The sequence below is a fragment of the Hyla sarda genome, chromosome 13 (assembly GCF_029499605.1).
Source record: "Hyla sarda isolate aHylSar1 chromosome 13, aHylSar1.hap1, whole genome shotgun sequence".
Lineage (NCBI taxonomy): Eukaryota > Metazoa > Chordata > Amphibia > Anura > Hylidae > Hyla > Hyla sarda.
This window is the reverse complement of record NC_079201.1, coordinates 6,624,936-6,647,838: the sequence shown is the minus strand read 5'-3', so window position 1 is coordinate 6,647,838 and position 22,903 is coordinate 6,624,936. Positions and strand designations below refer to the sequence as shown.

The 22,903-nt window shown below is 41.9% G+C and overlaps 2 protein-coding genes across 2 annotated transcripts in view; both read left to right on the top strand.

Annotated features, from left to right (window-relative positions):
- Window positions 1-4,518, top strand: part of LOC130297595 (F-box and WD repeat domain containing protein 10B-like) — a 28,812-nt gene extending 24,294 nt beyond the window's left edge. Inside the window, exons 11-13 of the mRNA XM_056550238.1 lie at window positions 2,325-2,617; window positions 2,871-3,071; window positions 3,631-4,518. Of these exons, the coding sequence (XP_056406213.1) occupies window positions 2,325-2,617; window positions 2,871-3,071; window positions 3,631-4,505 (1,369 nt within the window). The 3' untranslated portion in view covers window positions 4,506-4,518. The remainder of the gene's footprint in view (window positions 1-2,324; window positions 2,618-2,870; window positions 3,072-3,630) is intronic.
- Window positions 4,519-7,602: 3,084 nt separating this feature from the next.
- On the top strand, window positions 7,603-18,553 carry LOC130297604 (Golgi apparatus membrane protein TVP23 homolog B-like). The gene is made up of 7 exons (XM_056550267.1): window positions 7,603-7,712; window positions 9,050-9,132; window positions 11,395-11,539; window positions 14,099-14,188; window positions 14,267-14,395; window positions 16,463-16,591; window positions 18,076-18,553. The coding sequence occupies exons 1-7, from the start codon at window positions 7,701-7,703 to the stop codon at window positions 18,109-18,111; spliced, it is 624 nt and encodes a 207-aa protein (XP_056406242.1). The 5' UTR covers window positions 7,603-7,700; the 3' UTR covers window positions 18,112-18,553.
- The last annotated feature ends 4,350 nt before the right edge of the window (window positions 18,554-22,903 follow it).

The window sequence follows — 22,903 nt, the reverse complement described above, 5'->3', positions numbered from 1 at the left end:
GCTGCTCCTATATACAAGAATATAACTACTATAATACTGCTCAAATATACAAGAATATAACTACTATAATACTGTTCCTATATACAAGAATATAACCACTATAATACTGCCCCCTATATACAAGAATATAACTACTATAATACTGCTCTTATATACAAGAATATATCTACTATTATACTGATCCTATATACAAGAATATAACTACTATAATACTGCCTCCTATATACAAGAATATAACTACTATAATACTGTTCCTATATACAAGAATAACTACTATAATGCTGCCTCCTATATACAAGAATATAACTACTATAATACTGCTCCTATATACAAGAATATAACTACTATAATACTGCTCCTATATACAAGAATATAACTACTATAATACTGCTCCTATATACAACAATATAACTACTATAATACTGCTCCTATATACAAGAAAATAACTACTATAATACTGCTCCTGTATACAAGAATATAACTACTATAATACTGCTCCCATTTACAAGAATATAACTACTATAATACTGCTCCTGTATACAAGAATATAACTACTATAATACTGTTCCTATATACAAGAATATAACTACTATAATACTGCTCCTATATACAGGAATATAACTACTATAATACTGCTCCTGTATACAAGAATATAACTACTATAATACTGCTCCTATATACAAGAATATATCTACTATAATATTGCTCCTGTATACAAGAATATAACTACTATAATACTGTTCCTATATACAAGAATATAACTACTATAATACTGCTCCTATATACAGGAATATAACTACTATAATACTGCTCCTGTATACAAGAATATAACTACTATAATACTGCTCCTATATACAGGAATATAACTACTATAATACTGTTCCTATATACAAGAATATAACTACTATAATACTGCTCCTATATACAAGAATATAACTACTATAATACTGTCTTCTATATACAAGAATATAACTACTATAATACTGCTCCTATATACAAGAATATAACTACTATAATACTGCTCCTATATACAAGAATATAACTACTATAATACTGCTCCTATATACAAGAATATTCCTGCTATAATACTGCTCCAATATACAAGAATATAACTACTATAATACTGCTCCTATATACAAGAATATAACTACTATAATGCTGCTCCTATATACAAGAATATAACTACTATAATACTGCTCAAATATACAAGAATATAACTACTATAATACTGTTCCTATATACAAGAATATAACCACTATAATACTGCCCCCTATATACAAGAATATAACTACTATAATACTGCTCTTATATACAAGAATATATCTACTATTATACTGATCCTATATACAAGAATATAACTACTATAATACTGCCTCCTATATACAAGAATATAACTACTATAATACTGTTCCTATATACAAGAATAACTACTATAATGCTGCCTCCTATATACAAGAATATAACTACTATAATACTGCTCCTATATACAAGAATATAACTACTATAATACTGCTCCTATATACAAGAATATAACTACTATAATACTGCTCCTATATACAAGAAAATAACTACTATAATACTGCTCCTGTATACAAGAATATAACTACTATAATACTGCTCCCATATACAAGAATATAACTACTATAATACTGCTCCTGTATACAAGAATATAACTACTATAATACTGTTCCTATATACAAGAATATAACTACTATAATACTGCTCCTATATACAGGAATATAACTACTATAGTACTGCTCCTGTATACAAGAATATAACTACTATAATACTGCTCCTATATACAAGAATATATCTACTATAATATTGCTCCTGTATACAAGAATATAACTACTATAATACTGTTCCTATATACAAGAATATAACTACTATAATACTGCTCCTATATACAGGAATATAACTACTATAATACTGCTCCTGTATACAAGAATATAACTACTATAATACTGCTCCTATATACAGGAATATAACTACTATAATACTGTTCCTATATACAAGAATATAACTACTATAATACTGCTCCTATATACAAGAATATAACTACTATAATACTGTCTTCTATATACAAGAATATAACTACTATAATACTGCTCCTATATACAAGAATATAACTACTATAATACTGCTCCTATATACAAGAATATAACTACTATAATACTGTCTTCTATATACAAGAATATAACTACTATAATACTGCTCCTATATACAAGAATATAAATACTATAATACTGCTCCTATATACAAGAATATAACTACTATAATACTGCTCCTGTATACAAGAATATAACTACTGTCTTGAACTTCAGGATGGTGATCAACGTACTGACCAGCATCATGATCTTCCAGTTCGAGGAGGTCTCGTGGGATTACTCACAAGCATCGCAACGAGTCCATGTCCAGAAGGACAGGCAGCGGTTCCAAGAGGCGGAAATGCAGCTGAGGCCATATAGCTATGTCCGTGCTCAGAGAATGAAACGCGTGGGATCCAGCAACCGGAAGATCTACCAGCAAGATGAAGAGGACACCGGTCAGGGAGCGAAGAGCCGGCTGTCCCATCATGCTCGTAGCCTGTCTGCGGGAAGCATGAAGAGAGCACATGGTATGAGATGGGTATAACCTTATAAATGTACTGCAAAACTACAACTCCCAGCATGCTGGGAGTTGTAGTTTTGCAACAACTGGAGGTACCCTGCTTGGGAAACCCTCATCTATACAATAGTATATGGTAATAACAACATATGTCAAGTTTACATGCACCAGCCATAACCTCCTTTACCGCCTGTGACCTCCGTAGTGTCACCGCCCTATAGTGTAATAAATCCATCATGTGATACTGTTCTATTCTATTGCAGATTTACATCTGGAGTCCTTAAAACCAGCGACATGGCCGGAGCTCAGAAATTACCGCAGAAGTTTTGCCTACATTGATCTGCAACCGGAGTTCTACAAGAAGCCACCGTCTGCCTGTATACCTCCGACCACCAGGGAAAGTAACCCCGAACTATGGAGTAGAGCAAGTACTGCACCTGCCATGAAGACTAAGGAGGATTCCGGTATTTTATTAGTGTTATAGTAGTTATATACTTGTATATAGGAGTAGTATTATAGTAGTTATATTCTTGTATATATGGGACAGTATTATAGTAGTTATATTCTTGTATATAGGAGCAGTATTATAGTAGTTATATTCTTGTATATAGGAGCAGTATTATAGTAGTTATATTCTTGTATATAGGAGCAGTATTATAGTAGTTATATTCTTGTATATGGGAGCAGTATTATAGTAGTTATATTCTTGTATATAGGAGCAGTATTATAGTAGTTATATTCTTGTATATAGGAGCAGTATTATAGTAGTTATATTCTTGTATATAGGAGCAGTATTATAGTAGATATATTCTTGTATATAGGTGGCAGTATTATAGTAGTTATATTCTTGTATATAGGAGCAGTATTATAGTGGTTATATTTTTGAACATAGGAAGGCAGTATTATAGTAGGTGGGGAAGTCTGCTATGTGAATGGCTTAATATTTTAGCTGTGACTGATAGTGCTATTTGCCCACTTTAGTAAAATGTTTCAATATTTTGATTATTTGTTCTTGATTTGTAGATGATGAATCAGGTTACGGATCTCCAGGGCGCAAATCTGCTCTTTCCATGAGCGAGAATGCAGTGCTGCAACGTATGAAGCAACGCGGGCCCCACACTCCCATGAGCCCCAACCAGATCCTCCTAAGGGTCAGCACAATCCACAATTCACAGAAGATGGATGCAATCGGGTCCAATATGGAGTACAACTCCAGGATCCGCGACACGTGGGGGGATACGCCATCTGGTAACGTAAGAAAGATGTTCACCTCGCCCTCCCTCCCGACGGAAAGCCAGAACGTGGACCCCCTGACTCTTCTCCAGCACCTGAAATCTTCTGCTGTCCCTGTAGACATGAGGACGGTCCTGACAGCCTTCGAAATAAGGAAACTGGGGCTAAAGATGAGAGAGTCCCTGCATGGGCCCGACATTTGCTCCACCATACCCGGCCCTACTCTTATTCGCCCACAGACAACCTGCGACTACCAGAGGACAGAGAAGCCCAATGTTTCTCACAGACGATCCACTTCTGCCCTCGAGGCCGGTGTGAAGAGAATAGGCCTCTATACTAGCTGCGAGTCCATTCAGCCTGTGCGGATGATCATGGGGCAAAATATTGAAATTAACATCCCGAAACGGAAGGCGCCGGATCCGGCGGCGAGCGCCGACCCGTACAGGGAGCGCAGTTGCTTCCAACTCCTCACCGTAAAGCAGCTCAAAGAATTCCAGGCGGAAAAGACATTGCGGCAAAAAGAAGTGGACGCTCACGTACAGGCCACAAAGAACAAAGAGAGCAGGAAGGCCTGGCTGAAGAAGATCACCGGGAAGAATATAGACGATTTCACCAAAGCCGGCAAGATCGCCGCACCAGAGTTCGGGCCTGACGTGTTTCTATAATAAGGGCCGATAATGCCAATATATGAAATATATGAAATACATGATACTTTACAAAAACAAGTCTCTATTATTTGTATGTTGCATGAAACTGTTTATATATATATATATATATGTATATGAATTAAAAAAAATATATATATATGTATAAAATATATATATATATGAATAAAAAAAAAAATATATATATATATATATATATATATATATTAAAATTATATTAATAACACACATATATATATATATATATATATATATATATATATATAAATAATAATAAAGTTATTTTAATCCTTTAATGACACAGCTTGTTTTGGCCTTGAAGACGCAACCAATTTTCCTTTTTGCGTTTTCGTTTTTTTCTTCCTCACATTCAAATAGCTATAAATGCTTTCAAAATTCCCCCTACAGTCCCATATGAGGGCTTGTTTTTTGCAGGACCAATTGTACTTTGTAAGGACGTCACTTATTTTGCCACAAAATTTACGGTGAAACAAAAAAAAAATGTTGGGAGAAATTGAAAAAATTTTAAAATGACAACTTATCTTTCTTCTGTAGGTCCATACGATTACAACGATATTCAATCTATTTAGGTTTTGTTTTGTTTAATAAAAATCAAAATAATTAAATTTAAAAAAATTGCTGGGAGTTGTAGCCTTGCAACAGCTGGAGGAACACATGTTGGGAAACAATGCTTTACAGCAGTGGACTCCAAACTGTAGGCCTCCAGCTGTTGCAGAACTACAACTCCCAGAATGCCTGGACAGCCTTTGGCTGTCCAGGCATGCTGGGAGTTGTAGTTTTGCAACAGCTGGAGGCACCCTGGTTGGAAACCACTGATCTTTCTCCTTCTGGAACGTCTTGAAGAAATGTCAAACAGGGAGATGTCCTCTGTCTCTCTGGCCAGACATCTCCTATACACTATAACCGCCAGGGCAGCTCTCCTAAGGGTGGCCACTCAGCTTTCTCAGGCTCCTGAACAGTAAATCGGCCAGGAAGGTATCCTATCAATGCACAGCATGGTGGATTTACTCCCTGTTACTTATGTGGTGCAAACATATAGCAGCCATATTGGTTGTCACTCAGCTTTCCAGTTGAAAAACTACAAATCCAAGCATGCTTATGACTAAGGGGTGGGCCCCCGAAACCCGTCAAGGATTTACCTGTCCTGCTGAGATGATGTGAAGCCCTGTTTTTAGGATGCCTTATTAAAGCAAAATTCTTTTTTTAAACAGAATTTCTGGAGTGCCGGAGCTGCACTCGTTTCATGCACGGCGGGAACCTCGCTGCTAATGGTGGACATCAGCGAACACGCTGATGTCCGCCATTACTTTTAGATGCCGTGAGTAATATTGATCACGACACCTAAAGCAGTTGCAGTCAATGTGAGACTCATTGGACCACCTGCAGTGAGATTGCAGGGGTCTGATGAGTCAAGATGGCGGCCGGAGCACCACTCACCAGCTCTACAGCTGCTTTGGGGATCCTCTTGTATGATCTGGCGTCTGGCAGACTAAACAAGTGAATCCCAGATATCACTGATCAGGCTATGCATAGCACAGAACAGTAAAAGAAATAAATATATTGTTATAAATAATCCTCTAAGGGTACGTTCACATGTGCATATTTTCTGCTGCAGATCTGCTGCGGATTTGCTTCAGCAGATTTAAAGGGGTATTCCAGGAAATATAATATTTTTATATATATATATATATATATATATATATATAAACGTAGAAAAATATATATATATCAACTGGCTCCAGAAAGTTAAACAGATTTGTAAATTACTTCTATTAAAAAATCTCAATCCTTTAAGTACTTATGAGCTTCTGAAGTTAAGGTTGTTCTTTTCTGTCTAAATCCTCTCTGATGACACCTGTCTCGGGAACCGCCCAGTTTAGAAGCAAATCCCCATAGCAAACCTCTTCTAAACTGGGCGGTTCCCGAGACAGGTGTCATCAGGGAGGATTTAGACAGAAAAGAACAACCTTAACTTCAGAAGCTCATAAGTACTCAAAGGATTAAGATTTTTTAATAGAAGTAATTTACAAATCTGTTTAACTTTCTGGCGCCAGTTGATATATATAATTTTTTTTTTTTTCCTGGAATACCCCTTTAACTGCCCATTGAAATCAATAGGCAGCAAAATCTGCAGCAAAAATACGCACATGTGAACGCACCCTAAAGGGGAATTTTAAAAAATGGAATAAAAAACAAAAGGGAAAAGTTTTTAAAAATATAAATAAACCCCTCCCCTATTAAAAATTAAACCACACCCCATTTCTCATTTTACAAATAAAAAAATTTAATTAATTAATAAATAAAAATTATTTGCTATAGCCAGATGCAGAAAACTATTAAAATAATTAAAATATAATGGATATGGTTATGATCCCGGCGTAAAGTAGCAAAAAAAATAAATAATATATATATATATTTATATATATATATATATATATATAAATAAATAAATTATTTGGTATCATCAAAAGCGGACATGTCCAAACTATTAAAAATGTAATGGTAATGATCCCGTACGGGGAACGGCGAAAACGTAAAAAATTAAAATAAAACAATAAAATGTCACATCACATCCCAGAAAAAAATGGAATAAAAAGGGTTTAAAAAGTCTTGTAAACGCAAAACGTGGTACCGATAAATACTACAGATCACGGCGCCAAAAATTAACCCTAATACAGCCAGGTATATGGGAAAATAAGAGAGTTATAGGGGCCAGAATAGGGCGATTTTAAAGATATATATTTTTGTACAAAAGTTTAACTTTTTTTTTTTTAAGTAGTACAATAATAGAAAAGCGTGTAACCATGGTGACCGTTTTTGTTTTTCGTATCGACCCACAGAATAAAGATTACTTATGGAAAAAAGGAAAACTAAACAGTGTGCCTCCAGCTGTTGCAAAACTACAATTCCCAATATGCCCGGACAGCCAACGGCTGTCCGGGCATGCTTGGAGTTGTAGTTTTGCAACAGCTGGAGGCACACTGTTTGGAAACCACTGTAATTTCCCTTAAGCCTGGGCTCTTTGCAGACGCTCCCTCATCTCTCGGCTATTTGTAGACGCTCCCTTATGTCATCGCTCTTACGTCATCGCAGGGGCGTGGCCTTTGAGGGATCCCGGAAGTGAGTCGTGTACCGGAAGTTAGCGGCTCCCGGAGATCCTGTTCCCCTGCTGATATGATGCGGCAGGTAAGTGTCTACTGACCGATGGGTGATTTATTATGAGGCACAAGGGGCTCGGAGCATGCTGGGACTTGTAGTTCGGTGCTATGTCACCTGTTGTACTTGTGCTGTCACATGACAAGATTGGTAAATACTGTGAGTTCATGTTGGCCGTGCAGGGGCCTGGAAAAGCTGGGTAACGGTTTCTATGAAGGCAGCAGCAGTGGGCATGTTGCTCCTCACTCAGCATTCTCAGTCTCCTGAATGGTTAGTGTGCTTAGTCATCGCCCACAGGGCTCCCCAACCTGCACAGCTGCAAAACTACAACTCCCAGCATGCCCAGACAGCCGTACAAAAGACAAAGCATGCTGGGAGTTGTAATTTTGCATCAGGAACGTAAAAGCATGCTGGGAGTTGTAGTTTTATATCAGGAGAGTAAAGGCATGCTGAGAGTTGTAGTTTTGCATCGGGAAAGTAAAAGTATGCTGGGAGTTGTAGTTTTGTGACAGGAAAGCCAAAGCATGCTGGGAGTTGTAGTTTTGCATCAGGAAAGTAAAAGCATGCTTGGAGTTGTAGTTTTGTGACAGGAAAGCCAAAGCATGCTGGGAGTTGTAGTTTTGCAACAGGAAAATAAAAGCACGCTGGGAGTTGTAGTCTCGCAGCAGGAAAGTAAAAGCATGCTGGGAGTTGTAGTTTTGTGACAGGAAAGTAAAAGCATGCTGGGAGTTGTAGTTTTGTGACAGGAAAGTAAAAGCATGCTGGGAGTTGTAGTTTTGCATCAGGAAAGTAAAAGCATGCTGGGAGTTGTAGTTTCGCAGCAGGAAAGTAAAAGCATGCTGGGAGTTGTAGTTTCGCAGCAGGAAAGTAAAAGCATGCTGGGAGTTGTAGTTTTGTGACATGAAAGCCAAAGCATGCTGGGAGTTGTAGTTTCGCAGCAGGAAAGTAAAAGCACGCTGGGAGTTGTAGTTTTGCGACAGGAAAGCTGAGTACCGGCCAATATGGCTGCCATTACGATGTGGGTGATGACGACCTCAGTGCTGTGGAATTTGTTGGCTCCATATAAGGTTGTAAATCCACTGTGCGTTACCTACTCGGCTGACTTGCTCTTCAGGAGCCTGAGAAAGCTGGGTGACCACTCTCGGGGGGGGAGGGTTAGCTGCCCTGGCGGTCATACTGTCACTCAGCATTCCTGTATGGCAGTGTTTCCCATCCAGCGTGCCTCCAGATGTTGCAAAACCTACAACTCCCAGCATGGCCGGACAGCCTTTGACGCTATGACGTACATTTACACAATGTGTCCACTAGGGGGCCACACACCTGTAATGCGATGATCGATAACTTTGTCCATCCTCTAATTTGCGCAGGACAGTAACGATGAGACCGAGGACATTTCCCTGTTTGACGCAGATGAAGAAACTTCAAGGAGCGCTAGACGGAAAAAGATCAGGTGACTCTTTTACTAGTGTTTTCCAACCAGTGTGCCTCCAGCTGTTGCTAAACCACCCACTGTCCGGGCATGCTGGGAGTTGTAGTTTTGCAACGGCTGGAGTACACTTGTTTAGCGGTCTACATACTGAATTGGCTTCCATCAGTCTCTGCCCTTATGGCGCGCTCTATGTATATGGACTTTCCCTGTCTCACGTGCGCCCTCTGTAGGACATTGCATAGAAAAACAACCAACTCATGAGACGCTGCAGGCCAAAGTGTCAGCCAATCAGTGCTGGGTCAGCTGATACATACAACAGGAAAAATAAAGTAAAAATAAAAATTAAGGGGTTAAAGGAGTAGTCCGGCGCGCACTTTTCTCATTTTATCCCGTCCGGGCTGCAAAATAAAAGAAAACGCACTTTATCTTACCTGCCAACGCGCCCCCGGAGCTCCGGTACAGGTGTTCGGTCCCCGGGCTGTATTCTTCTTACTTCCTGTTAGCCCGGCACGTCACACGGAGCTTCAGCCTATCACCGGCCGCAGTGATGTCCCGCCTCTGCCGGTGATAGGCTGAAGCTCCGTGTGACGTGCCGGGCTAACAGGAAGTAAGAAGAACACAGCCCGGGGACCGAACACCTGTACCGGAGCTCCGGGGGCGCGTTGGCAGGTAAGATAAAGTGCGTTTTCTTTTATTTTGCAGCCCAGACGGGATAAAATGAGAAAAGTGCGCGCCGGACTACTCCTTTTAAGAAAAAAAAAAAAAGTGTAATAAATAAATAAATATTTGCCTTTTTTTCTGAGAATGCCCTCAATTGTTACACACAAAATTTAAAATAAAATGTTTAAAAAAAAAATTAAATATTTATATATATATGTATAATGTATAAATAAATACATTAAAGCCATTTTCCTAAGAACGCCTTAAATTGTTACAAATTTCTTTTTATTTAAATGTTTTAGAAAAAAAAACCTAAATGTTTAAAATTAATGAATGAATAAATAAAACACTAACAATTTTCCTAAAAAATAAAAAAAATGTAAATGTGTAAAAAATTTTTAATAAGAATAATAAATTGCCATTTTCCTAAGAAAGCCCTAAATTGTTTAAAAAAAAAAAAAAAAGTCTAAATAAAATGTTTTAGTAAAAAACTAATGTGTAAAAAATGTATAAATAATTGCTATTTTCCCTTAAAGGGGTAGTACAGTGGTGAAAAACTTATCCCCTATCCTAAGGATAGGGGATAAGTTTGAGACCGCGGGGGGTCCGACCGCTGGGGCCCCCTGCGATCTCTCTGTACGGGGCCCTGGCTCTCCGGCCAGATAGCAGGTGTCGACCTCCGCACGAAGCGGCGGCCGACACGCCCCCTCAATACATCTCAATGGCAGAGCCGGAGATTGCCGAAGGCAGCGATTCGGCTCTGCCATAGAGTTGTATTGAGGGGGTGTGTCGGCTGCCGCTTCGTGCGGAGGTCGACACGCCCCCTTCCCGCGGGCTGTCGGGGCTCCGTACAGGAGATCGCAGGGGGCCCCAGCGGTCAGACCCCCCGCGATCTCAAACTTATCCCCTATCCTTAGGATAGGGGATAAGTTGTTCACCACTGGGTTCACCACTGGACTATTCCTTTAAAGGGGTACTCTGGTGCTTAAACATCTTATCCCCAATCCAAAGGATAGGGGATAAGATGCCTGATCGCGGGGGGTCCGCCGCTGGGGACCCCTGTGAGCTTGAACGCGGCACCCCTTTTGTAATCAGTCCCCGGAGCGTGTTCACTCCAGGTCTGATTACCGGCGACCACAGGTCAGGCGGCGTGTGACGTCACGCCTCCACCCCTGTGTGACGTCACGCCTCCACCCCTGTGTGACGTCACGCCTCCACCCCTGTGTGACGTCACGCCTCCACCCCTGTGTGACGTCACGCCTCCACCCCTGTGTGACGTCACGCTCCGCCCCTCAATGCAAACCTATGGGAGGGGGTGTGATAGCTGTCACGCCCCCTCCCGTAGGCTTGCATTGAGGGGCGGAGCGTGACGTCACATGGGGGCGTGATAGGGGATAAGATGTCTAAGCACTGGAGAACTCCTTTAAGCCCTAAATTATTTAAATAAATTTAAAAAAATCAATAAAAAATAAACAAGCCCCATACATATTGGGTATCGTCACGTTCGTAACGACTTGTACTATAAGGCCATAATGTTGTTTCTCCGGCATGCTGGGAGTTGTAGTTCTGGAAGCACATAGGTTGGATACACATGTAAGTTACGGCTGTTTTTCTCTCCGGCAGACACCCCATTGCCTCGTTCTTCCACCTGTTCTTCCGGGTGAGCGCCATCATAGTCTATCTCCTGTGTGATCTGGTGTTTGACGGCTTCATCGCCTGCATGGTGACCATCATTCTGCTGCTGTCATGTGACTTCTGGGCGGTAAAGGTAAGTGCATGTAGTGGTGGTCTTGCCGGGAACCACACCGGATCCCAACATTCCATTAACGCCGTAGTTCTTGCGGCAAGTCTGCGGCACTTCCATCCAGCTGTTGCAAAACTACAACTCCCAGCGAGAAAAATAAATTTGTCGCACTTATTCATGTCAGGAAAAAACACGAATAGTCGGCCAGAAAGGGTTTAAATCAACCTATACACAGTGTATGGCCAGAATACATAGATTTATACAGAGCTCAGTAATACGTGTGTATGCAGTTGGCTCTTCAGCTCACCCTAGTGGTGGATTTGGAGATCAGTATAAAAAGAGCTCAGACACATATAGAGCCTTGTTTTCTAAGTGTCTTCAGCTGTTGCAAAACTACAACTCACAGCATGCCCGGACAGCCTTCGGCTGTCCGGGCATGCTGGGAGTTGTAGTTTTGCAACAGCTGGAGACACACTATTTGGAAAACAAGGATGTAGGGCATGCTGGGAGTTGTAGTCTTGCAACAGCTGGAGACACACTGTTTGGAAAACACTGATGTAGGGCATGTTGGGAGTTGTAGTTTTGCAACAGCTGGAAACACACTGGAAAACACTGATGTAGGGCATGCTAGGAGTTGTAGTTTTGCTACAGCTGGAGACACACTGTTTGGAAAACACTGATGTAGGGCATGTTGGGAGTTGTAGTTTTGCAACAGCTGGAGACACACTGTTTGGAAAACACTGATGTAGGGCATGTTGGGAGTTGTAGTTTTGCAACAGCTGGAAACACACTGGAAAACACTGATGTAGGGCATGCTAGGAGTTGTAGTTTTGCTACAGCTGGAGACACACTGTTTGGAAAACACTGATGTAGGGCATGCTGGGAGTTGTAGTTTTGCAACAGCTGGAGACAAATTGTTTAACCCCTTAAGGACCCGGGGTTTTTCAGTTTTTGCTTTTTCGTTTTTTCCTCCTTACTTTTTAAAAATCATAACCCTTTTAATTTTGCATCTAAAAATCCATATTATGGCTATTTTTTGCGCCACCAATTCTACTTTGCAGTGACATCAGTCATTTTATCCAAAAATCTACAGCGAAACGGGAAAAAAAATCATTGTGCGACAAAATTGAAGACAAATTTTCATTTTGTAACTTTTGGCGGCTTCTGTTTCTACGCAGTACATTTTTCGGTAAAAATGACACCTTCTCTTTATTCTGTAGGTCCATACGACTAAAATGATCCCCTACTGATATAGGTTCGATATTTGTCTTATTTCTGGGAAAAAAATCATAACTACATGCAGGAAAATGTATACGTTTAAAATTGTCATCTTCTGACGCCTATAACTTTATTTTTCCGCGTATGGGGCGGTATGAGGACTCATTTTTTGTGCCATGATCTGAAGTTTTTAGCGGTACCTTTTTTGCATTGATCGGAGTTTTTGATCACTTTTTATTAACTTTTTCATGATATAAAAATTGACTAAAAATACGTTATTTTGGACTTAGTAATTTTTTTGGCGCGTACGCCATTGACCGTGCGGTTTAATTGACGATATATTTTTATGATTCGGACATTTACGCACGCGGCGACACCACAAATGTTTATATTATTATTGACATGTTTTTATTATTTTTTTTGCAATGTTATAGCTCCCATAGGGGGCTATAACACTGCACACACTGATCTATTACACTGATTACTGCAAAGCCATAGCTTTGCATTGATCAGTGTTATCGGCGGTCGATTGTTCAAGCCTGCATCTTAGGCTTGGAGCAATCAATCGCCGAACGGACGCGCCGGAGGAAGGTAAGAGGACCACCGCTCGCGTCCTAGCTGATCGGGACACCGCATTTTTACTGCGGTTGTCACGATCAGCCCCACTGAGCAGCCGGGCAGCTTTTACTTTTGTTTTAGACGCGGCATTCAAAGTTGTTAATAGCTAAAGGGTTAATAGCGTGCGGCACCGCGATCGCTGCCATGCGCTATTAGCCCGGGGTCCCGGCTTCAGTTACATGCCAGGACCGACCCGATATGACACGGGGTCACCGCGTGACCCCGCGTTATATCACGGGAGTCAGCCAAGGACGTAAATATACGTCCTTGGTCGTTAAGGGGTTAAAAAACACTGATGTAGGGTATGCTGGGCGTTGTAGTTATGCAACAGCTGGAGACACACTGGGGCAGATTTATCAAAACCTGTGTAGAGGAAGAGATGTGCAGTTGTCCATGGCAACCAATCCGATCGCTTCTTTCATTTTTAAAATGAAAGAAGTGATTTGATTGGTTGCTATGGGCAACTGCACCATTCTTCCTCTACACAGGTTTTGATAATTCTCCCCCACTGTTTGGAAAACACTGCCTAGTTGGAGTTTGATCCCAGATGTCTGTCACACGACGGAATTCCGCAGAGATATTCCGCTCGGAAATTCCTCTTCTGCAGCAGAGTCCCATTCATTTCACTGGTGGAATTTCAGTATTTACAGAAACAATGAAGAGGTTTATTGTTTGTGTGAATTCCGCCGGTGTGAACAGACGCCTTTTGTGTGACATTTTATTCACTCATTGATCTCTCATTTATAGAACATCACTGGGAGGTTACTGGTCGGACTGCGATGGTGGAACCAAGTAGACGACGACGGGAACAGTCATTGGGTCTACGAGTCCAGAAAGGTAAGTCCGAGACTCCTGGACGCAGATACTTTTTGTCGTCATCGCTGTCACTAAATGATCGATCTCTCGCTTTTCAAGTCTGGTCCGGGAAAAAAAATCTCCAACGACGCGGAGTCCCGGATCTTCTGGATCGGCCTCATCTCCTGCCCCATCATTTGGGTCGTCTTCGCCTTTAAGACTTTGTTCTCCTTCAATGTGAGGTGGCTGGTGAGTGACATGGTGGTCCCTCTTTCCTCCCCTATAAGCCATGTTTAGGAGGGGTATATAGTCACGTGTTATGATGTGTTTATAAAGAAATGCTAGTTACCGGGGGTCCTGACTGTGCACAATCTACTGTATACAGGGGTCAGGGGGGTTCCAGTCCATTTGGACATCCTCAGTGTTCAGTGCATTTAAAGGGGTACTCCACCTCTAGCCATCTTATCCCCTATTCAAAAGGATAGAGGATAAGAGGTCAGATCTCGGCTGCAGGACCCACCTGTTGCGGCTTCCGGAAACGCTGGAGGCTTCGGCTTCCGACCACGGTGATGTGAGATCGTGACGTCACGACTCTGCCCCCCGTGTGACGTCATGCCCCACCCCCTCAATGCAAGTCTATGGGAGGGGGCATGACACGCCCCCTCCCATAGACTTGCATTGAGGGGGCGGGGCATGACGTCAGACGGGGGGGGGGGGGCAGAGTCGTGACGTCACGATCTCACATCACCGTGGTCGGAAGTCGAAGCCTCCAGCGTTTCCGGAAGCCGCAACAGGTGGGTCCTGCAGCCGAGATCCCGGGGGTCCCCAGCGGTGGGATCCCCGCGATCTGACATCCTATCCCCTATCCTTTTGGATAAGGGATAAGATGTCTAGGGGTGGAGTACCCCTTTAAAGGACTAGTCCCATACAGAAAAACGTATCCCCTATCTGTAGGGTAGGGGAAACGTTTTAGATTTTGGGGGGGGGGGGGGTGTCTGAGCGCTGTGGCCACCAACTGCCCCCCCCCAATCGTCTGTGCGGAGCCCTGAAGACCCCTGCCCGAAGCGGGGGCTGCCACGTCCCCTCCATATATCTCTATGGGAGAACCGAAGATAGCCAAACGGCTCTCCTATAGAGAGAGATAGAAGGGGGCGTAGCGGCTCTCACTTTGGGCGAGGGTTATGATGCGCCACTCTGTGGGAGAGCTGGGGCTCCATACAGATGATCACGGGGGGGGGGCCACAGCGCTCGGACCCTCCACGGGGATACGTTTTTCTGTACTTATGGGCATGGGACTTGTCCTTTAATGAGGAACTCCGTCACTTAACCCCTTAATGAAAACTGACGTACATGTACGTCCTGATGCGCTGGGACTTAGTGCATCAGGACGTACATTCACGTCCTGTATATGGATCAAGCACAGGAGCAGCGCTCGCTTCATGCACGACTGGTCCCGGCTGCCATCAGCGGCTAGGGACTTGACGGTAATGGCGGACATCCGCAAAAATGAAACTGGCTTTCTCCTTGGGGAACTCCAGCGGAAATTTTAGTTTTTTTAAATCAACTGGTGCCAAAAAGTTAACAAGTTGTAAATTACTTCTATTAAAAAACCTTAATCCTTCCAGTTCTTCTCAGCTGCTGTATGCTCTAGAGCAGTCGTCTCCAACCTGCGGACCTCCAGAAGTTGCAAAACTACAACTCCCAGCATTGCCCGGACAGCCAATGGCTGTTCGGGCATGCTGGGAGTTGTAGTTTTGCAACATCTGGAGGTCCGCAGGTTGAAGACTACTGCTCTAGAGGAAGTTTTTTTTTTTTCTTTTCTGTCTGTCCACAGTGCTTTGCTGACACCTCTGTCCATGTCAGGAACTGTCCAAAGCAGGAGAGGTTTGCTATGGGGAATTGCTCCCACTCTGGACAGTTCCCCACATGGACAGAGGTGTCAGCAGAGAGCACTGTGGTCAGACAGAAAAGAACAACTCAACTTCCTCTGTAGTATTCAGCAGCTGATAAGTACTGGAAGGATTAAGATTTTTAATAGAAGTTATTTACAAATCTGTTTAACTTTGTGGAGCCAGTTGATATGAAAAATATATATATATATTTTTTTTTACTGGAGTACCCCTTTTAGGCTAAAATGTGCTGTGCCCTTAAGGATTTAACAACTTATCCCCTATCTACTGGATGCATGGGGAGAGCTGGGGTGTTAGGCAGGAGATCATGGGGGCCCCAGCGGTCCCCCTCAACACCCCCAATTTTTGGCCACCGTAACAATAATAGTATTTATAATGGATATCATCCTGTATTTTTTCCCCGTAGGCCGTGGTTATTCTGGGGGTCACCCTTCAAGGTGCCAATCTCTACGGCTACATTAAGTGTAAAGTGGGTTCTCCCAAGAACTTGACCAGCATCGCCACCAGTTACCTGGGCGGCCAGTTCCTCAGACAGGTGAGTGACGTTGATGGGTGGTGGGCCGTTGTCATGTCTCCCAGGGCTCGTTCACACAGGGGCGGGTGCAGTGCTGAGCTTGTCTGTGTCCCGGCTGCAGATTTAGGACTACAGCATGAGTCTGAAATCTATTTTTAAAAAAAATAATAAAATAAAAAAGCTTGCGGCCAGGACTGGTAGGGAGACCCCTAGTGGTCATTTTTTCAAAGTGGAAAATTAAATAGAAAGAAGCATTTTTTTTATAACATGCTATTGGAAAGTTATTCTGCATACATTAATCTATAATATATCAAAAGTTTTTTTTTTTTTTTTATGAAAGGTACCCTTTTAAGGCTTTCTGCACTACTATGTTTGAGCCCATACATTGGGTATAGACAAGCCTTATCCATGTGTAGGAGCCAGCAAGAACAAGGCGAGGTCTAGAAAATTATATTAAAGGGGTTATCCAGGAAATTTTTTATTTTATTTTTTTTAAATATCAACTGGCTGCAGAAAGTTAAACAGATTTGTAAATTACTTCTATTAAAAAAATCTTATTCCTTTCAGTACTTATGAGCTTCTGAAGTTAAGGTTGGTCTTTTCTGTCTAAGTGCTCTTTGATGACGTGTCTCGGTTCCCGAGACACATGTCATCAGAGAGAGCTTAAACAGAAAAGAACAACTCAACTTCAGAAGCTCATAAGTACTGAAAGGAATAAGATTTTTTAATAGAAGTAATTTACAAATCTGTTTAACTTTCTGGAGCCAGTTGATATAGATAAGTTTTTTCCTGGATAACCCCTTTAATGATTTCCTATATGTAGCATCCGTATCAGATCGGTCGAGTGTCCAAAAAGCTAATTGCAGGAGCTGCAGTACCAGACGTGGCCACTACCAAATGCACGGCGCTTTAACAAGTAAACCGGGAACTGAATACAGGATTCAGTCAGATGGTGTATGTGGGGCCTCCACTCATCAGATATTATTACTACATGACAGTGTCTCCCAACCAGTGCACCTCCAGCTGTTGGAAAACTACAACTCCCAGCATGCCCGGACAGCCTTTGGCTGTCCGGGCATGCTGGGAGTTGTAGTTTTGCAACAGCTGACTGGGAAACAGTCCTAGAGACGTGTCAAAAGTTTTGATCGGTCGGGGTTTCAGTGTTCAGATCGCTATAATAAACCGTGTCTGTGTCACATGACCAAGACAAATTTAGTTTCTGAGGGTGGCACACGCCGACTGAAGTAGTAGGCCCTAGGACCGTGCAGTCGCCCCCGTTCCCCATAGACCGCAATTTATTCCACCGCGGAAATCCTATAGTGTGAACCCGGCCTAAGTCTGTAGCATTGCCTTTGTTACCAGCAAGGAGAGGAAGCACTCAGATGGGTGCTTCGCTCTTGGCTTCTTCTAGCAATCAAAACGTTTGACTTTTTTAAGCGACAATCTATATCCTCTGTCCGTATTTTGTTATGTAAAACATCCTGAGACTTTTTCTTTTTTTTTAGACTTTTTCCAGGGAAGCCGCAGCGACAGAGAAATAATCCTCACCAGCACCTACGTGGATTATAACTTTACCGGGGAGGACGATGGAGGACTTATTTGTTTTGGGTTTTTTTGGTTGTTTTTGTATGTTTATGTCACCCTACAAGTCTAATCTCTCAGAACTGCTTTTTACTCTCCCGGTTTATTGGGTTATATTGTGCCCCAGCGGCTGATCTGGGCCCTAGCAGAGACGTCTGTATGATTACTGCTGCTCCGCCGGGGACTGCCAATCGCCCTGTACGGATGTGGAGAGCGCCCGTCATTACGGAGAGGGAGGCGGTGGCTGCAGTGACGTCGTGTACTGTGCTTTTCTATTAAAGCGATATATATATTTCTGACATACGATAAAAACTGATCGGGGCTGGTGTGTGGGTAACGGATGTAAATATCTGTACATGGATGTGAAGACGTTTTATGCAAATAAATTAACGACTACTTATGGAGGCTTTGTGATTGATGACTCATGTGTCATTTATGACTCATTTAAAGGAGTACTCCAGAGGGGAAAAAAAAAACTTTGCAAATCAACTGGTTCTATTTACAAATCTTAATCCTTCCAGTTCTTGTCAGCTGCTGTATGCTCCAGATGAAGTTGTGTAGCTCTTTCCAGTCTGACAACACTGCTCTCTGCTGACACCTCTGTCCGTGTCAGGAACTGTCCAGAGCAGGATAGGTTTGCTATAGGGGATTTGCTCCTGCTCTGGACAGTTCCTGACATGGACAGAGGCAGGGCTCAAGTCCTGCAGGAACGTGTGGGAACGGAGTTCCTGCACTTTTTCCACAGCAGGAACACAGTTCCCATTAGTAGTAGTTCTGCAGGATCGGCCCTTGAGTGGAAATCTTGGGTGAGTTCCTGTACTTTTTTCCCCAGGACTTGACCGCTGGACAGAGGTGTCAGCAGAGAGCACTGTGGTCGGACTAGAAAGAACTACACAACTTCCTCTGGAGAATACAGCAGCTGATAAGTACTGGAAGGATTTAGATTTTTTTAGTAGAAGAAATTTACAAATTTGTAAAACTTTCTGGCCCCAGTTGATTTAAAAAATATATTTTTTTTCTGCTGGAAAAAAATAAATAAATTATATATTATATTTATAAATAAAGATACAAAGTCTAGTGTAGCTGCCAACTCTTCTCTAAGAGTATTTTCATATTCTAGGACAGGTGTTTCCCAACCAGGGTGCCTCCAGCTGTTACAAAACCACAACTCCCAGCATGCCCGGACAGCCGAAGGCTGTCCGGGCACGCTGAGAGTTGTAGTTTTGCAACAGAGATAGGAGTTGTAATTTTGTCAACAGCTGGCGGCACAGAGGTTGGGAAGCACTGGTCTATGAAGGTGAGATGACGTGTAGAACTAGTTTCGCACTGTTTACCTTCAGAATTCGTGAAGTGTGTCTGCCGCAACCGAGAGACCAAAGAAATGACAGGAATGTCTCTCCGAACCAACCGTGCTAAGGAGAATCTGTGCCAACCTAGGTCAGTCGCTGACTGCAAGCATAAGAGGCCCATAGGACAGGGTTATACAGGAGGGCAGGTGGCTCATCCTGGGCTTATCCAGGAATAGAAAACAGCTGATTTCTTTCAAAAACAGCGCTACCCTTCTCCTCAGGTCATGTGTGGTATTACAACTTGGCTCCATTCAGTTCAATGGAACTGAGCTGCAGTACCACACCGAACATGAGAAAAAGAGTGGCACTGTTTATGGATGAAATCAGCTCTTTTTTTTTTTTATAATCCCGGATAACCCCTTTTATTTTTTAAGATCTCTGCTTGCTTTCAGTGAACAGGGACATGTTTAGATGCAGAAAACCCGTGCTGACGTATCGCTTCTCACAGCTGAGGGTTCGGTACAATTGTATCCAATCTGGACAGTCCCCAGTGTTGCTTTTACACCATTTCTGCACACAATTAACATTGAAAGATTATCAGGAGACAGATCTGTTATTTTAGGACTGATTTACAGTTTTTGCTTCCATTCAGTGAATAGAAACCTTTTTGATTACAACCTGTTCTGCTCCTCACCGCTGTTTCTATTCACTGACAAGAAGAAAAGATCTTGATAGTTCATTAAAGTGTAAAAACTGTTCATTCATTTAACAAGGAATAGGACTATTTCTTTATATAAATGTGTTTCCCAACCAGGGTGCCTCCAGCTGTTGCAAAACTACAGCCGTTGGCTGTCAAGGCATGCTGGGAGTTGTAGTTTCGCAACAGCTGGAGGCCTCCTGGTTGGGAAATGCTAAGATATAACTACAGTACTTCAAATCTTTCTGTAATCTGCTTTATGAACACTAGAGGGCGCTTAGGCACCTGTACATACAAATATATATATATATATATATATATATATATATATATATATAAATATATATATATATATATATATATACATACACGCAAACATATATACAAAAAAATAATAATAAAAAAATATATATATATATATATATATATACACGCACACATATATACAAAAAAAAATATATATATGTAAAAAAAATACATAATTTTTTTTAACATATTTATATATATTTTTTTGTGTGAGTATATATCCATTTTATGACCAAGAGTGCTGCTGCAGCCTTCTTTTTTGTATACTCTGTATTTGCCACAGCAGCGTGCACCCGTGTATTAGGTAGTTGTGCTGGCAATTTTTCTTTTTGCTGTGCAATTTAGGGGGAGCGGCCCCCTCTGTAGCCTTGCACCCCTCCCTGTTCTCAGGAGTTTTTTTTAAATTGATTGTGTATCCAGCATGTCACCCAGTCAGAGGCCATATACCCAGCAGAGGTGAGTGGAATAAGTTAGGGTCCCATCCGAAATGAGGCCACCTCCGCATGGTGGATGAGGGACACGTTTTGATCAAAAGTCTCCAAGGTGCTGCTGCAACCTTCTTTTTTTGTATATAACACACACACACACACACATATATATATATTAAAAATAAAAATACATTGTGTATATATATATATATATATATATATATATATATAAAAATATAGCAGCACTCAGCTTGATACAAAAAGGTAAAGTGCAGGGTGCAAGTCACTGATAAGAACCAAGTCCATCGATTCAAAAAGAATTATAAAAAATGCAATTCAGTGCAGCACTCCATAATACAAAAAAAGTGAAGTTTATTCCATCAAGATAGTGAAAAACAGCAGCGACGTTTCAATCCTCTCCAGCTTGAGAAAGACCCTGGAGAGGATTGAAACGTTGCTGCTGTTTTTCACTATCTTGATGGAATAAACTTCCCTTTTTTTGTATTATGGAGTGCTGCACTGAATTGCATTTTATATATATATATATATATATATATATATATATTAAAAATAAATTGTATGTATATATATATATATATGTGTGTGTATATAATTAGTTTGTATGTACAGGTGCCTAAACGTACAATTTTTCATTAAAAAAAATGTATTTCAGCAAAAAACTAAAAGTTTTATTATTGCTGATTTCTTGACGTATTCGTTACAGGGGTATTACAGCCCCCTGACATGGTCTGCAGTGCTGGACTAGGTCTGCTGAGACCAGTGGTTCTCCAGCTATTTTTCAATACATGGAGAGCCGCAGGTCAGGGAAGACTGCAGTAGAACCTCAGACTCCAGGTTTCTCCAACCAGTGAGCCTCCAGCTGTTGCAAAACTACAACTCCCAGCATGCCCAGACAGCCAACGGCTGTCCGGGCATGCTGGGAGTTGTAGTTTTGCAACAGCTGGAGGCACTTTGGTTGGGAAACACCAGTTATATATAGGTATGGCTGTCCGGGCATGCGGGGAGTTGTAGTTATGCTACAGCTGGAGGCACCCTGGTTGGATAAAACACTGCAGCGTAGGGTAAGGACTTTAGTACGTATTGCTATACAAGCCATAGCCAGCAGAGGGCGCTATAGACCATGGCTCCTGATGTGATGACAAGCGGAGGGGCTGTTCCTCATCTTTCACACCCTTCTTGTCATGTTTATCACCATCTGTTCAGTAACAATTTATTGCGCCGTCTCATACGGTTCTTTGCAAGTAATTTAAAAAGTCCAAACCATAGTGCGGATCCGAAAATTTAACATGGCTATGTGTGTTAACTAATACAACGTCTGACCTGCAGAGCTTAGATAGATTAGATATATATGTGTGAGTATGTACCGTATATAGATAGATACACACACATACATGAGGAATGAGAGAAGTCCAGCGCGGTGTATTCACGCAGATTGTGCGGTTTTATTCTAACTTGCAAGCAGTACACAAGAGAAGCATGGTGGTGACGCGTTTCGGCTTGGTAAGGCAGGGTGCCACTGGCCGAAACGCGTCACCACCATGCCTCTCTTGTGTACTGCTTGCAAGTTAGAATAAAACGGCACAATGTGCGTGAATACACCGCGCTGGACTCTTCTCTTTCCTCATTACTGTGGTGAGGTCCGCACCTGCCCGTTGGGTATAGAGGGGTCTATGTCCTTAATATGCCCAATATTCTCATAATCATCAGAATTCTGGATGACGCATTATACATAGATCTGTAGACACAAGTCATCCAAGTGCAGCACTTCATCCTGAGCAACAGCAAGAGCTGAAATCACTTCCCCATGTCCTCCACAAGGGATCTCTATGGAGACTACTGAATAGGGAACAAATGTATGAGCCCCCCATATGAGCCCCCCAGTGTTATCATCCTGTACCCCGAGTGTCATCATCCTGTACCCCGAGTGTCACCCTCCTGTACCCCCAGTGTCACCCTCCTGTACCCCCAGTGTCACCCTCCTCTACCCCCAGTGTCACCCTCCTGTACCCCG

Coding starts and splice junctions, on each gene's coding strand:
- LOC130297604 (XM_056550267.1), top strand. Junction 9,133..11,394: donor GCTAGACGGAAAAAGATCAG/GTGACTCTTTTA, acceptor TCTCTCCGGCAG/ACACCCCATTGCCTCGTTCT. Junction 14,189..14,266: donor GGGTCTACGAGTCCAGAAAG/GTAAGTCCGAGA, acceptor TCGCTTTTCAAG/TCTGGTCCGGGAAAAAAAAT.